At 36.9% G+C, this 16,062-nt stretch overlaps 3 protein-coding genes across 7 annotated transcripts; 2 read left to right on the top strand and 1 right to left on the bottom strand.

Annotated features, from left to right (window-relative positions):
• The first annotated feature begins 3,345 nt into the window (after window positions 1-3,345).
• Window positions 3,346-10,182, top strand: LOC117631139 (heterogeneous nuclear ribonucleoprotein Q-like). Of its 5 annotated transcripts, none has more exons than XM_034364118.1 (9): window positions 3,346-3,659; window positions 5,245-5,710; window positions 5,799-5,915; window positions 6,138-6,278; window positions 6,451-6,624; window positions 7,244-7,451; window positions 7,532-7,704; window positions 8,771-8,856; window positions 9,835-10,182. In XM_034364118.1, the coding sequence occupies exons 2-9, from the start codon at window positions 5,279-5,281 to the stop codon at window positions 9,992-9,994; spliced, it is 1,491 nt and encodes a 496-aa protein (XP_034220009.1). In that variant the 5' UTR covers window positions 3,346-3,659; window positions 5,245-5,278; the 3' UTR covers window positions 9,995-10,182. The 5 variants fall into 5 exon arrangements, with proteins under 5 accessions (XP_034220009.1, XP_034220007.1, XP_034220008.1 ...); XM_034364116.1 differs by having other exon boundaries at window positions 4,953-5,710; XM_034364117.1 differs by having other exon boundaries at window positions 4,950-5,710.
• Window positions 10,183-10,565: 383 nt separating this feature from the next.
• Window positions 10,566-11,811, bottom strand: LOC117632287 (DNA polymerase epsilon subunit 3). The gene is made up of 3 exons (XM_034365724.1): window positions 11,439-11,811; window positions 11,218-11,336; window positions 10,566-10,995 (listed from the first exon to the last, which is right to left on the bottom strand). The coding sequence occupies exons 1-3, from the start codon at window positions 11,609-11,611 to the stop codon at window positions 10,817-10,819; spliced, it is 471 nt and encodes a 156-aa protein (XP_034221615.1). The 5' UTR covers window positions 11,612-11,811; the 3' UTR covers window positions 10,566-10,816.
• Window positions 11,812-12,546: 735 nt separating this feature from the next.
• LOC117632286 (probable calcium-binding protein CML48) lies at window positions 12,547-15,127 on the top strand. Its single transcript, XM_034365723.1, has 5 exons — window positions 12,547-13,122; window positions 13,543-13,589; window positions 14,200-14,375; window positions 14,615-14,633; window positions 14,774-15,127. The coding sequence occupies exons 1-5, from the start codon at window positions 12,747-12,749 to the stop codon at window positions 14,882-14,884; spliced, it is 729 nt and encodes a 242-aa protein (XP_034221614.1). The 5' UTR covers window positions 12,547-12,746; the 3' UTR covers window positions 14,885-15,127.
• Window positions 15,128-16,062: the final 935 nt, after the last annotated feature.

The following is a 16,062-nucleotide window of genomic DNA, read 5'->3' as shown; positions in this document are numbered from 1 at the left end:
AATTGAAAGATCCTAAGAATCTTTGGAGTTGACTTTTGTCAAAAATTTCTTCTGGAAATTTATCAGAAAATTGAATAACTATATATATATATATATACAGTCCTGATCTCTTGGACCCCTGTAGTCCAAGAGATTTATGGTCACTCACCGTTGGATGTAAATTCAACGGTTAACTTGAATCGGGTAATAATCATTTATGTCATATTGCATTTATATATATATCATTTTGAACCATTGGATTAATATCCAACGGTGGGTGACCACAATCTCTTGGACTCCTGTGGTCCAAGAGATCGGGACTGTATATATATATATATATATATATATACAGTCCCCTTCTATTGAGGGATCCCTCAAATAAATATATATATATATATATATATATACAGTCCCCTTCTATTGAGGATCCCTCAAATATTTATTTGAGGGACGCCCTTTATGGTATCCTACAATTCTTTTCCTAATGATCCAAACTATCTATTTTTTAGGTATTCATTCATAGATCATCCTTACAAAAAATTAGACAAATCGGAAATCATTTCGACATCCAATTGTGTCTTACAAAATCAATGAACACGGTGCTTCAAGAAAGTACTAAAATTTCAGTAACTCAATTGAGTGGTCAAATGATATCGGATTCAAGTAATTTTTTTTGTTGAGATGATCTTTGAATGAATATATACAAAATAGATTATTTGGATGAATGAAATACAATGCAGAGTGGGCCCTATAGGGGTGTCCCTCAAATAAGGGATACCCCTTGTGCCCCACTCTGGATTGTATTTCACTAATCCAAACCGTCTATTTTGTATATACTCATTCAAAGATAATCTCTACAAAAAAAATCACTTGAACCTATTATCATTTGACCACTCAATTGAGTTATTGAAATTTTAGTACTTTCTTGAAACATCGTGTTCATTGATGTTTTAGGACACAATTGGATGTCGAAATGGTTTCCGATTTGTCTAATTTTTTACAAGGATGATCTATGAATGTTGACTTAAAAAATAGATGGTTTGGATCGTTGAGAAAAAAAATTCGTAGGGGACCCTAGAAGGTGTTTATTTGAGGGATCCGAGAGAAGGGATTATCACACACACTACCAAAGCCTTTTTCCATTGGACTAAACCACGTTGGTTGATACGCCGATATTTTAGGTCATTTATTAAACTGTTCATATATAATGACATACGTACGTACCATCAATGGGTATGAGAAGAAAATGAATTATTTCAATTCATGACTTCTCCATATTTAATAACACATAAGGAATATGAAGAAAGTTGAGGTTCCAACCCAAAACCAATTGGCAATGGGGGGAGTAACCCAACTTCTTATAAGCCCTTGTTAGGTTTCTTAATTTTCCAATGTGGAACTCTTTACCTTCACATTCTCACACGCCCCAGCACGTGTGGCGAATTTTCAAGCCTAACACGTGGACAACACATATTGGGTGACGTGTGGCCGTTGGACTTTCACACGTGGACTAACCCGCTCTGATACCATGAAGAGAAGCATAGAATGGGATTATAATTTTCGATATCTTATTCCACAACTAGGTTTACAGCTTTATAATTCAAAAAATGTGAGTCTCACCTTAAAATCTATAATTCAATACTCTTAAAACCAAGGAACTGGATATTTTGATTTTTTAGTTAGTAATTAAAAACCCTAGCCTCCATTCTCTCTCTCTCTCTCTCTCTCTCTCTCTCTTCTTTTGCGTTGTGTGTTCCTCTCTCCCTCTCTCTTTCCTTACCTCCCTACTTAATTTTCCCCTTCCCCATCTACTAGATTTGGGTTTTACTTGTGGGGAGGTTAATTGTGTCCAGATATATGGATCTATGGTTTTGTTGGTTGGTGTTTTGTTGTAGGGTGACGAGTTGCAATATCAATTGTGTTCTTTGTCTCCAAGGCAGCAATGATGGATGTGGTGGTGGTGGCAACAACGACGATAGTGGCTCTATTGGTTTTTAGTTGTTTGTTTGCAGTTTTCTTTTTTTTAATAATGGCATCAACTCCTTGAGAGTTGGGTGTTTGATTGTTTTCTAGTCTCTACTTGTATTTTGTTTGTACTTGTGAGAGTTAAAAGTTGTAGTTGTATTAGTAGATTTGGGCGATGCGATTCATGTTTGGTTTGTTTAAGCATGCAGCTTTTATGCCGAAATTTCTCTAGTCTTTTGCGGCCTACATCTGGATTAATCCTATGTGGTTACTATGCTTCCATCTTTGTATTACCCTTTTGTGAGCATTTGTATTTACCCTTATGGCTGATAGTCTTTGTGGTTAATTTATGAATACAATGATCCCTTTTCTCTATTAAAAAAAGAAAAACCAAGGAACTAGATTAACTTAGGTGTAATAGTTGATCTAATTCCTTAATTCCCCTATTCCAAAGTTCTCAAATTCCTTACTTTCGCCGTTCCAAGTAAACATTTCATAAGTTATTTACTTTCCTTTTCTTCATCTATTCAGATTCAATTTTGATAGGATCCCACTTCAAATATATTTTCAAATAGAATATCAATCCACACAATTAACCACACACCCCTTATGGTTAAAAAAAAAAAACCCAAGAAGAAGCACTGTGTATAATATTGAGACCAACAAGCGGGAGGTTGATCTTAGTGATACATATACTATGTACAGAATTATTTTTACAATGTGAATTTGGAGCTTTGTTCAATTTTGGAAAAAATATATCACTAAATCAAGTGATAGTTGATACATCATATATGAAATTGGAAAGTTATGATTGAAATGCTCCGACATAAAATAAATCTTTGAAAATTGTTGAGGGCTATGATCATAAAGATTGGCACCATATATCATATATGGAATTTGAAGGTCCATATGAAATATGTTCATGTATATCATTTGAATGTGCATGTTAGTGATACATGCGTATGCGTATTTAGGATTTGCATGAGATAGGAGATGAGAATATTGTTTTGGTATCAAAGTGAATGAACACACATGACATCTTCCTAAACTTTAATTCTTACTCGTGCATGTGGATATGTTTGAATTGCAAAGTCATAACATCGAAACTAAGTGAACACTAAGTGAAATTTCGCCCATATTACACACCAAAATTGGTTTCACGAATAAGAGAAAATACAGTGTCAATGCTCAATGAAAAAGGACTTAATTTGTAGACATGTGATCTCAAGTTTGAATGCAGATATCACTTTTTCCTATCATAGCCAATAATATAATGATATGTAAAATAACTTTTCCGCGTGTCCTAAGTTTTTTGTTTATTTTTTGAGAAAAACCACCCTCCCCCTTCCTAACTTTAGTAATAAAATAAAATAAAATGAAACACACCAAATTCCTCCCCATTTGGATACTTTTTCGATTTATTGATAGCTTCCAGATGCTAAAACATGTTGATGAGAAAGATTCGCTGTAAAAACACCACCTAATTGTTAGCAAAATCCTATTGGTCGACAAAATCCTAATTTGGACACAATTCTGCCTAGGGTTCGTGCCCTTCAACCTTTCCACATAAAAACTACAGAGCCGGAGCCTTCAATTATTTCCACGCAACCAAAGTTCGGATCTTGCCAATTTCGCTCTCCATTTGCTCCTCACTCTATTTATAGACAACCCACAAGAAAGAAAAAGCAAGCTCCACAGATTGCTCATTTCATTTGGTACTTTCTCTCTCTCGACTCTTTATTGTTCTCCATCGTATTTATGCTTGCTGGTTTGTTCAAATAGAAACTGCATTTCTGTTTTATGTTTTTGTGTTTATATTATGAACATGTAGTTCCTCCGCTGGATAATGTGACTGTTTGTTGAAATTCAAGGGCAGTTGTAAATGCTCTGTCTCCTTATATGTCAGTTAGATTTTGAACATATCAAGTCGGGTTTCAAAAAAATTTCAACTTCTTGGGTTTTTTGTATTTTTTTATATATACATTTTCTTAGTGATTAAGCTGAGCTGAAAAAAAGGAAGATCATTTTGCAACTGTTAGGAGTTCTAACCCAAGTGATCTAAGTTCATGTTGCCTCGAAAACTAAATCCTAGTGAAATAGCTCAGCTATGCTGAGACATTCAAATGCTAGATGGGTTCACTGCACTGGGTGGAGGATTTACAGTTTTAGGTTTGGTAGCTTTTGGGCCTTTTTGTCCTATCCGAACAGAGGATAAAGTGGAAAGAATCTGGACAAGAGAAAAAAAGATCCGTTATGCCTCGAAAGTGTGCACATCCTTCTCAGATTTTATGTACCCTTGAGTTAGTCTTTCACTCCATTATGCTGTTTCATGTAGTTTCCTATACCTATGATTCTACAATTGATATAGGACCTACATATATATGTCTATAAAACTGATTCAACTAGAGATAAATATACCTTAATTCCTTTGCCTTTACCAAATGGATTGTTTGTGTGCACTTTCTGAACAACAGTGCTAAGTTGTTTTTATTAGACCTCAGATGTGTAATTTGTTGAAATGCCACTGGTCAAGTACTATCTTTCTGGAGCAATTGAGAATAGGTGGAGAGGATGTATTAGTGCATTTGAATTATGATTGTGCCTGTTGGTTATCTAAATCATAGCTGTAATGTCCATCCCTATCTCAGTCGTTATATGTCAATTTATTGCAGGAAGGTACCCAGATTGGTACATTTATTTTGGAAATGGTAGTATCTTTGTCAAATTGGACTTTGTTGTGGCTTGATTCTCCTTTTTGTTGCAGCGGTCTCATTCCTTTTATCTACATAGAATCTTGGGTCCTACTTTTTTGTCACTTGGTTGTGTGGCCTTGCATACACATAAAGCATTATAAATGTCTCCATTTTTCCGCCAATTATCTATTACATTTTACTGCCCCTAGATCCTTATATGCTGCTTCTTTGCTATTCTTATTATTGGAATGGGGTTAAATGTGCCCTCGGATAAGGTTAAACTAGCCAATTTTTTTTTCCTCTTTTGGACAGCAGTCTCGTTGTGACTTCAAGAAATTCATATCTTGAATATTTGGAGCACCTTCATAATCCACATGATAATCTTTCAGAAAACTCTTTTTCCTGTCTCTAATACTGCTGTTAATGTTATCATTATCCCTTAATAAAAGTCTTTCAAATTGAAAACCTTTGAGTTTGTTCTCATGAATCCAGTTCAATTGAGAATCATACTCTGCAGCTCCTTTTGCCCATTCTTTTTTTTTCCTTCCTTTCAATATGTGTTTACTTCTTCCCATGAATTCTTCTGGCTTCTGTGCCTTCTTCACAGTTGCCTTGCAAGCTTATTTAATTAGATACATAAGATGCCAAGGGCAAAAGCAAATGCTTCATCACTTGATAAACCAGTTGAACCCGAAAAGCCAATAGAGTCCGATGAGAAGGTTGATCTTGATGGTGACAATGACCCTGAGGAGGCAATGGATGAAGAGGTTGAGTATGAAGAAGTAGAGGAAGAAATAGAAGAAGAGGTGGAAGAAGAAGAGGAAGAAGAAGAAGTGGAGGAGGTGGAAGAAGAGGTGGAGGATGAAGATTCTAATCATGCCACTGGAACTGATGTTGGGAAATCCCATAGCAGTGATGAGGTGATGTCTGATGATGAGGATGAGAAGAAAAAGCATGCTGAACTTCTTGCCCTTCCTCCACATGGTTCAGAAGTTTATATTGGTGGCATTCCTCATGATGCTTCTCAAGAGGATTTAAAGGTTTTTTGTGAGGCTGTAGGAAAGGTTACAGAGGTTAGTTCAATTGCTCTTTATAAAATACCCTGTTTATGTTTTTATTTTATTTTAAATAAAATAGGACTGTATTTTTTTGTAACAACAGGTTCGGATTATGAAGGGCAAAGATTCGGGTGAGAATAAGGGCTTTGCATTTGTGACATTCAAAAACGTGGAAATGGCTTCTGATGCCATTGAGGAATTGAATAATACTGAATTTAAGGTAACTTAACCTTTGCGCATAATCATATTACTCCGAACCACACATATAATAATCCTTGAAATATGAGTAAGGATATAAAACTAAAAGATTTAAGATGATTTTTTTTTTTTTTTTTTTTTTGAAAAACAAAAATTATTGTTTTGTACACTTTGGGCTGTTTGCTTTCATTCTAAATATGCGGCTCTTTAATTGTATTTACTCTCCTCTCTCTCCCTCTCTTAGGGTAAAAGAATAAAGTGTTCAACATCTAAAGCAAAGCACCGTTTGTTCATTGGTAATGTTCCAAGGAGCTGGGGAGAAGAAGATCTGAGGAAAGTTGTGATGAAGATTGGTCCTGGAGTTACTGGTGTAGAACTGGTCAAGGTTTGTGCCATATATAGTGTGCTCATGTGTCCATTATTTATCCCTCCATTCTCAGCCTGGTGAATTTTTATCTTTCAAAAAATTCCGGGTAAATCATTGTCAATTGTTATGCTTGTTTTGTGGTTTATTAGTTTCTTATCCTCAATGTTTATTCAACCTTTTTTTGTCACAGGATATGAAGAACACAAGCAATAACCGAGGCTTTGCTTTCGTTGACTACTATAACCACGCATGTGCTGACTATTCAAGGCAGAAAATGGTGGACCCAAAATTTAAGCTAGATAACAATGCTCCAACAGTGAGCTGGGCAGATCCTAAAAATGCCGAGTCGTCTGCTGCTTCTCAGGTTGTTGCTAAGTAACTCTGTTCTTTCTTTTCTTCCTGTTTGCTTCACATTTTATGACTGAGGATTAAAGTATGCAACTGGAATTAGCGGCAATGTCAATGTTTAACTTGGTGAATGCCCAATTAAACTAGAAATAGTTTTGTTTTTGGACTTTTACTTGTCGGCATATGTATTTATAATGGTGCGGGCAGGAATGATAATTCTAATATATGAATACTTTTAGGTAAATTGTAATACTCTGTAGGAATTTTGAAATGATAGTTGCGTTACGGATGCATGGATAGAGGGTGAAAAAAAAGGTTGTGGTGCATGGGAATTTAGATTCTACCAATTAGTATTTCATGCCACTTATATTTTGATAGTGCAGACTCCAGATGATCTAGTAATCATTTGATGGATGTGACCTTTGGCTGGATCTTTGAACAAAAATCACATTTGATGATTCCTTATCCATTTAAATAACCACAATCTGTTCCTGCTTTGGTCACATGGCAATCATTTTCCGGCTATTAATTACTGTATTTTATTATGTAGGTATCATCCACCAATTTGTGCTAGTCCTGGGAGTGGTCTTTAAATTTTTATTTTTGCAAATCTTAATGTTTCCCATATCATACAGGTGAAGGCAGTTTATGTAAAGAATTTACCCCAAAATGTGACACAAGACCATTTAAAGGAGCTATTTGAACACCATGGGAAAATCACGAAAGTGGTTCTGCCAGCTGCAAAATCTGGACAGGAACAGAGTAGAATTGGTTTTGTACATTTTGCAGAGAGGTCCAGTGCCATGAAAGCATTGAAGAACACTGAAAATTATGAACTTGACGGTAATGTCTTATCTGCATTCCCTTTCCCCCCATTCTAAAGGTGGTAAAGTAGTTTGTTTTGACGGTCTCATTAATTTCAGGCCAGCTGTTGGAGTGTTCTCTTGCAAGGCCACAGGCAGATCAAAAGTCTGGTGGATCAAACTCGCATAGGTCAGGGTTGCTTCCTAGTTATCCACCTCGTTTTGTTTATGGTATGGCTGGGGGTGCCTATGGTGCTCTTGGTGCAGGGTACGGTGCTGCAGGTTTTGCACAGGTGAGATATGTGCCAATGTATACTGATGTTATTAGTTAGTTTACAGCGTGAAGTGAATATTTTAATTAAACTTCACATTCATGGAATTTTTTTATTTAGCCTTCGCATAAATTGCTCATGGACTATCATTGCTTAGCATTAAATGGGTTTTAAATATAACAGTGCAAAAGACTTTTTACCATGCCTTGATAACTATCGTTGTGCCTGGTTATCTGAACATGATATTCAATTGTTTACCTCTAATTTTCTTTGGTCTTCGTTTTGTGCTTTGTTAGCAGTTTGAATACCTTCATAAATATTATTTGTTCTGAGGCCATGGCCGTAAATAAATATAGAAGCAGTTACCCCATGGTCGTGGTTCAACATCTCAGAAGCATAGACACGGTTGAGAGGAATCCTGTGTCCGGGTCACACATGTTGACCCTCCTACACCATGCATGTATACACATCCGATGAAAAAAATGAAATTGTTTTAGACTAGGTGCAGATGCATTCTGAGCACAGCACTTAGAAAACACATGGTCCATTTTGTTTTCAAAAGCTCCGTGAATGGAATGAACATAAGTTATATAAATTGGCAAGCTCTCAGTTCTAGGTCACTTGTGCTGTTGTTGTCAATGACTCAACAAAGAGAAACGGAACAGTGCTGAGAAAGAACAGGAAGTGAGAAAGTGGTCTGCGACTTAGGATTTAGGCATCAAGGTTCCCTTTCCTTTCTTGACTGTATATTTTACAAAGTTAGGGTTTGTTATTTTCCAAAAGTAAACTTTAGGAAATCTCTCTTTCTCTCCATCAATCTCCCTATGCTAAAAACAGGCATCTGAAAAGCAAGAAAAAAGGAAATGTGAATATGGACCTTGATTGTTGATGTTCAAATTTTGGTATAATGTCTTTCCTCCATGCTCATGTTGTAGATCTTTAAAAGTATTTCCCATGATTTTGGCATGCTTTGTTCAAAGCATAGACATGCAAATATTTGTTTACCTATGCCACTGTGCCCAAAATTTATCTGCCATACATATTTTAGGTACATGATTTCTAAAATTCTGCTGAAATTTGATTGTAGCCTTTGATGTCTGGACCTGGACCGGCTCCTGCAGGCATGGGAATGATGCCAATGCTTCTACCTGATGGACGGATTGGATATGTTCTGTAAGCACAACTCATCTTTTGCCTCATATAGCTTTAATAATAATGCATCACATTATTTAATTCTATGTCATCACATTATTTAATTCTATGTCTGCCTTCTACAATAAGTAACTGAATAAATAAATGTGCCATGTCATATAAAATAAAGCTGGAGACTGTATGTTTCTGTACAAACAGTGTAACTTAAGCGCACAATAGAATTTTTCTGCATATAATTGTGTAAAGTTTGAAAACTATAGACTTGGAGACGTTTTAAAATCCAACCTCTCTTCTTCATTCTTCCCAGCTCTAGTATCCACTTTTCAGTGGTTTCTATTCAGGAAACCAATATAGTAACGAGAAATATGAATCTGGGTTTGAAATCCATGTAAAACTAGTTTTTCTCTTATAATTGTTTGGTCAATTTTTGTTTTCCCTGTGGAGGTATAAATCTGTACCACGTCTTCTTTTTTCCTTGAACATAATTAAGTCTTGGGTTGTTTATCCTAGCAAAGATTCCTACACTTCTCTGTTTGGATCATAACAATAAGAGGAAAAAAAAATAAAATTGAAAGCTCCAAATTGCTTGAGACATTGGCCTTCTTTTTAGGATCTTAACAATTTTCATCCCCTTGTGTATCTGTGATGGCGTAATTTTTCACTAGGATTTTTATTACAGGATGTGATTGATTATGATTTGAATTTTGGAATGACTGTTGGTTATGATTTGATTTGACCCTTTTGAAAGTTCTATTTATTTTGGCCATAATGGAGGGGCCCTTGTGGTTCTATGATGTTCTGTTATGCCTGTCGGTTTTGTCTACTCTGTTCCATGCTCCAATCAATCACTTGGACTACTGAATATACTCAGGACTGTTTACTCAATTTGTTCTATATAATTGCAATACAACATACCCTTGAAATAACATTTCCCTAGCTTTATATGACACCCTTCAATGAAGGTTACTAACTTGAGTAATTTATTTTTCCTCATTGCAGGCAACAACCAGGTGCACAGCCACACCCCTCACCTTCGCATCAAAGAAGTAGTAGCAGGGGTGGTGGTGGGAGCGGAAGCAGTAGCAGAAGTAGTGGTGGTCCAAACAAGGGTAGGTACAGCAATGATACTGGGCATGGACGCAGGTATAACCCGTATTGATTATTCTTGCAATGGTTAGAAATTGGAGGGGTCGGCATTCCATTGTGTACTTGTCACGTTCAAGATTGTTACATAAAGTTGTAACAGCAGCATCCTATACGAAAGTGCGTTATGGATACTTCTTTGTTATACAAATACCTTATGTGGTCATTGTTGATTTGTTATATTTAATCATTTTTTACCCTAAAGTACATCAAACTAATAGAAACTAATTGAGGAAAAAGAGCAATAGTTCTTTATAAGGCATGTTCGGATTTTTACCAAGGGTAATGGTATCGTATCATTTTTCACCGAGAAATGAATCCTATGCCATGGGTACGGACAATGCAAAATTTGCGATGTGTTTTTCTAAATTATTACAGAGTGACATACTCAACAAGAACTAGTGGCCGTGCACCATATGAGAAGGTGGTGGCCTTTTCTTGGCCAGTGGCTTTTATAAGAAGCGGATTGGTTCAGAAACGCTTTTGTTAATCAGTTGTCAATCGTTGTAATAGACTATTTGAAAGCACTTTTGGCACTGCCTGAACACTCGTAAACTATGACCCAAGAAAAAACACAACACACCATAAGAAAAAATTGTAGCTCCCTCTATCTTAATGCAATGGCACTTCCTGTTTGTGCACACAATCCTTTGAAGAGGCAACATGAAGATTCTCAAGGGCAAAATATAAAGGATGGCAAAATTTGAACCCGAATGGCAAATTGTTATAAACCCAATTTAATAAGTAACATGGGCATTTTCAAATTTTGATTTAGAAGCACACTACAAAGACAGAAAGAAAAAAAAAACACAAAAAAACACAAAAAATGCTTGCTTGCTCATTCATCATCACTGCCATTTTCATCTTGGTTGTCTTCCTCCTTTTCCTTTAGTTTTCGCGATGATGGCTCTTCCAATTTCCTCTTCTTCTTCACTTCCTTTGCTTTTGATGTTCCTGCTTTCTGTTTTCCTGCATTCTTTCCTCCACTCTTTTCTGCATTCTTTCCTGGATTCTTTCCTGCAAGGCAAACAACAAAACAAGATTTTCTCATACATCCAAATGAACCAAATTAATTGAATTTGCTTAACCATTAACTAAAATCAAACATCACCATATATGCATCATAGATCCAAGCAAATGTGGTCAAGATTTGGGCAAAACTTAAAAGGTCAAAGAAAACAACTAAGTGGGGCATTTCATCAATCACCTAGCGGACACAAATTTTCAAAAATTAGTTACCTTTAAGAGAGGCCTCAAGAGGCTTGATAAACTCGGAGAACTCAATCTCTTCCAGCGCTTTCAAAACATCGTCGGCGCTGATTGTCTGCCTCTTCTTTTCCTTGCATATGTCATTTGCTCTGTACCCAATCAAAATATTTTTAATTTAATTAATTAACTACGATTAGACGAGAGAGAGAGAGAGAGAGAGAGAGAGAGAGAGAGAGAGGAGAGGTGCATACGTGGCGGAAAGGTAGTGGATGAAAATTCGGGCGCTCTCGGAGAAAGCCAAGAGAGCTTCTTTGTGAAGAGTTAGGTCACCGTCGCCCTTGGAGCACTGGGAAAGCTTATCCTTCACCACTCGGCGCACGATAGCCTTCGGCAGCTCCTCCGCTTCCGCTACCACTTTCGCCATTTTCTTTTTCCTTCTCCCTATCTGTCACACGCTTTATGTCTCGAGTCTTTCAGCAGAGATACCAAAGGAGGCTGAGGATATGATTGTAATTTCGTCCTCGTTCGTTTCCCGCCATTCCTCTCACACGGTCTTGCCGCCGCTTGAGGCTTGATCCCCCTGGTGGAATTTTATTTTATTTTTCGTTTTGAGGTCACATGACATGAGGGCTCAATGGCCCGAGTAACCATTGGGCTAGTAAACAATTGATAAAGTCCAATTTTAGTGTACGGAGGAGGGTACGGTTGCAAATACACTCCATCCTTTCGTAAAACGACCTTGCATATTTTTATGAGCTTGAAACCGGTGTGAGCACAAATCAGAGTTATTGCTGATGGACCATAATTACCATCAATCACAATACCACCCCCTCAACATGAAGTCTCATTCTTGAAAAATCAGAAGCGTGATTGTTGATTTTATGCGAGACCCACTCTTGTTTTTATTCCAAAATGTTAGTAAACAATTTGTTGTATTGTTGAGTAAAGAAAAAGCAAAATAGACAAGCTACAAATCGGACGGTGATTACCATTTTTATATCCTTATTAGAACGGTAAGCTGTTATATATAATCTCACAGTTAAAAAGTTAGTTATGCCCAAAAACAAAAACAAAATGTTAAAAAAAGACGATGTCTGTAAATTGCAAACACCCGTTGTAAGCCAGAATTTTCCTGGTTGGGGCCGTCCTACTTGAATTTGACTTCAAACTCACGAAGCCACCCAGCATCCATCCATCCGATACCCCACACACGTTACACGCTTGCGTCATCGGTTTTAATACGTACCTGAATACGGCCCAGTACAACCGTTACAGGTAAGTTTCTCTCCACATTCGTACGAAACCTGCCGCCTGAATCCTTAAAAGCAAAAGCAAGTTTCTCTCCACATTCGTACGAAACCTGCCGCCTGAATCCTTAAAAGCAAAAGCAAAATCAAAATCAAAATCAAAATCAAAATCAAAACGTACAAAAAAAGAACATCATTTTCTGATAGCTTTTCTCACAAAAACACCCCAAATCTCGTGTTCCCCCTTTTTTTTATTTTCTGAGCAAAATCTCTTTAATTTCTGCAACCCACGAACACATTCCTTCTTCTTCAATGGCTTCCAATGGGAAACATGGGTCTCCCTCTTATGTGCCCTCTGCCCCATCCCTGCCCGAGTCCTATAGGCAGCAGTACTTTCAGGGGAGTGGCGGCTCCTATGGTTACGGGCAGCAGCACTCTCAGGGCAATGGCAGCTCCTATAGTTACGGGCAGCAGCAGGGGCCTTCTTCATACGGGCACTCTGGTTTTCCTCCGGGAACAGACCCAGCTGTGATTAGCAGCTTTCAGATGGTCGACAGGGACAGGAGTGGTTTTATTGATGATAATGAGCTGCAGCAAGCTCTTTCTTCTGGGTACCAGAGATTTAGCCTCAGGACCATTCGCTTGCTCATCTTTCTCTTCAAAAGCCCCAATGATCCTCTCCGAGTTGGTGAGTTCTTGTTTTTATTTTCATCAAAATGGCTTCTTTGTTCTTCAGGATTCATTGGATATGATTAGAAATTTGATCCCAATTTGGAAATTAGAATGCTTATTTGTTAGACGGGTATCATTTGATTCCTTATAGATGTAAACTATGAATTCTTACCAAACTTGCATATATTTTTCAAATTTCAATTCTTAGCTAGAATTAATTTTGGTTTCTCTATTTATTTTCTAAATGCCAACCTGAATTCTGGCTGGGAATGTTCTTGTGTTTATTATTATGCGTACACAACAGTCAGCATTATAAATTCTTTGACCTGATAAAAATGAATTGTGGGTTGCTGCTTGTTAGTTGTTTCCGTTTCGAATCGAAGCATCAATTTAACTAGTCCCACTTTATTAATTTCCTCTGAATTTTCTGATATAGGCCCCAAAGAGTTTGCTGCACTCTGGACTTGTCTTGGTCAATGGCGAGTAAGTATCATCAGTTGTTTTCTTTTATAATATATATCTACTTACAATAGTTAATGGTTGTTTATCGTGGCCTTTCTACCGAGTAAATCCTTCAATTTCTATTGTATAATTTTCTTCTACTTCTTTTATGTCATTTCTTGAAGTCCAATTGAAGGAAAAGGCTCATTTCTAGTGCCAATTTAGCTTAACTTTTGCATTGATTTTTGGCAATAATAGATTGCAGTGGCTAATCTTGCAAGGATCCCCACTCATTTGATTCAAGTCTTAATTTATATGTTATGTACTCTGGAACTACGTAAATTGTAAGGGCCATGTAGTTGTATAGCTCTCTTGTAATCTTGGAAAGAAACTTATCTGAACACATTTGTATTGTCGTATTGATTCAATTCACCACCATATATGTTCTACGTATGGTTGTTGTGGAACTTAATAGAATTTTGTCATACACTGCCAATCTGCAATGCCATTTTAAGCAGCCAGAGATTCAGAATGCTGCATGACTCCCTACTTGTTTGTTCATAGAAAATGCTTTCAGATGTTATATATCCGTTCCATGTTCTCTTTGCCATGAATTGTCACTTTGAATTATTAACTAAACCTGCACTTGCAGGGCATATTTGAGAAATATGACAAAGATAGGAGTGGGAAAATTGATTCGATGGAACTGAGGGATGCACTCTACAGTCTAGGCCTTGCCATCCCACCTTCTGTTCTTCAACTTTTGATTTCCAAGTATGATGATGGAAGTGGGAGCAGGGTTGAACTCAATTTCGATAGTTTTGTGGAGTAAGTCTTCTTATCTAATGTAGTGGGACACTTTCTTTTGCTAGACTTTGAAAACAAAAAACAATTAATGATCAAGTAAAATCACGTATAAACGTACTGTCCTGGATCACAGTATGGCAAAATAACATGCCGGATATCTGACATTACCCCTACATAGTTTCACATGAATTGTTCTGTTCTTCCTAAGAATCAGGTGGTAGTTATGCTTCTTCTGACACACTGTTTTCTTTGATACGCAGATGCGGGATGATTGTGAAGGTGAGAAATAGCTAGCTATGTGCAATTTTTTGGGCAGATGTGCAAATTTGCTCTTTGACAAAGGAATAGCTATCTTTCATTCTAAATTTTTTTTTGCTGGGATTTGCTAACATGTAAATGTTGTTATATTTTGATTTCAGGGTTTGACTGATAAGTTCAAAGAGAGAGATCTGCGATATACCGGTTCGGCAACTATTAATTATGATACATTCATGTCTATGGTCATCCCATTTTTTGTGTCATATAATTGATTTGGTCTTGATGTTTGTAAATATATAGTTTGTAAAGAAATTTGTATTACATTGTTTTGTATTTGCCTAGTGAAACTTGTGATCTGTCTAGAGGTACCTTTTGACTAAAAATTTTCCTGTGGGCAACGTGTTTGGGCCATTTTCCAGGGTAAACACATTGTATTTGCATTTCACTGTTTAACAAGCAAGGACTTTTTCACCTTGTGTTAGCAGATAAAGAGATGACTGGATATTGATATCTTCCACTAAATTTAAGAAGACAAGATGTGGATAGTGACATTCCAACAAAGAGATTACTGGATATTGATATAGTCCACCAGATAAAGGCATGCTTGCTTGAATTACCCTGATTACCTAGTTTGGTCCTTTCCTTTTATGAATACTGCTTGGCTCCTTCCAAGGAGGAGGTTACTGCGAATCACGGCTTAAAATATGCTCAAAAATAATCCATTAAAAACACAAAAAGAATTACTTATACATACATTTTATTTTATTTTTGGTAAGTGGGAGGCGAAAAGCCCAAAGTCAAACAATTACAGAATAACAGCACGAGGCCTCACAACGCCCCTAGCATTCGTAGCAAGAATATCTTCAAGGAAGTCAGGCACCTCATCATAGACATGGAGCCCAGAGCCAAGATTATAACTTCTGGCAGCCAAAGCATCTACGGCTACATTTTGTTCACGGTAGATATGCTTAATTGCACAACACAAGGGTTCATGGATCTTCATTTTACAGCAAGGAAATGATGCTGTACAAAGGGTCATTAGCAGGAACACAGGAGGGAACTATTTTTCTTATTTTATTTTATTTTATTTCAAAACTGAGGGTTAATTATTTTTCATTCAGATGCCTTTCCAAATTCAGTCTTTCTACGACCCCACACGGTTGTAAACCCTAACTCAAACTACACACACGTGACACGTTTGAAATACAAAAAGTACTACTCAACGTGTTGCAGTCTTGGACTTGCAATCTTCCGCGTTTGAAGTCCAAAAATTGTTATTGCAAAACCAAAGGTTCATTCTAAGCTCGTGTAGCATTTCTGGAAGATGTACGAGTTCCTTGCTGCTATTCCCCTGTGAAGAAAAGAAACGACAGCGACCCACCTGACTTTAAAATTAGTGAACTGTTTATTATCAAATGTACTGGACCACCTAGACCAGATTTGCTTGAAT

The sequence above is a fragment of the Prunus dulcis genome, chromosome 6 (assembly GCF_902201215.1).
Source record: "Prunus dulcis chromosome 6, ALMONDv2, whole genome shotgun sequence".
Taxonomy (NCBI): Eukaryota; Viridiplantae; Streptophyta; class Magnoliopsida; order Rosales; family Rosaceae; genus Prunus; species Prunus dulcis.
This window is presented reverse-complemented; position numbering and strand designations above follow the sequence as displayed.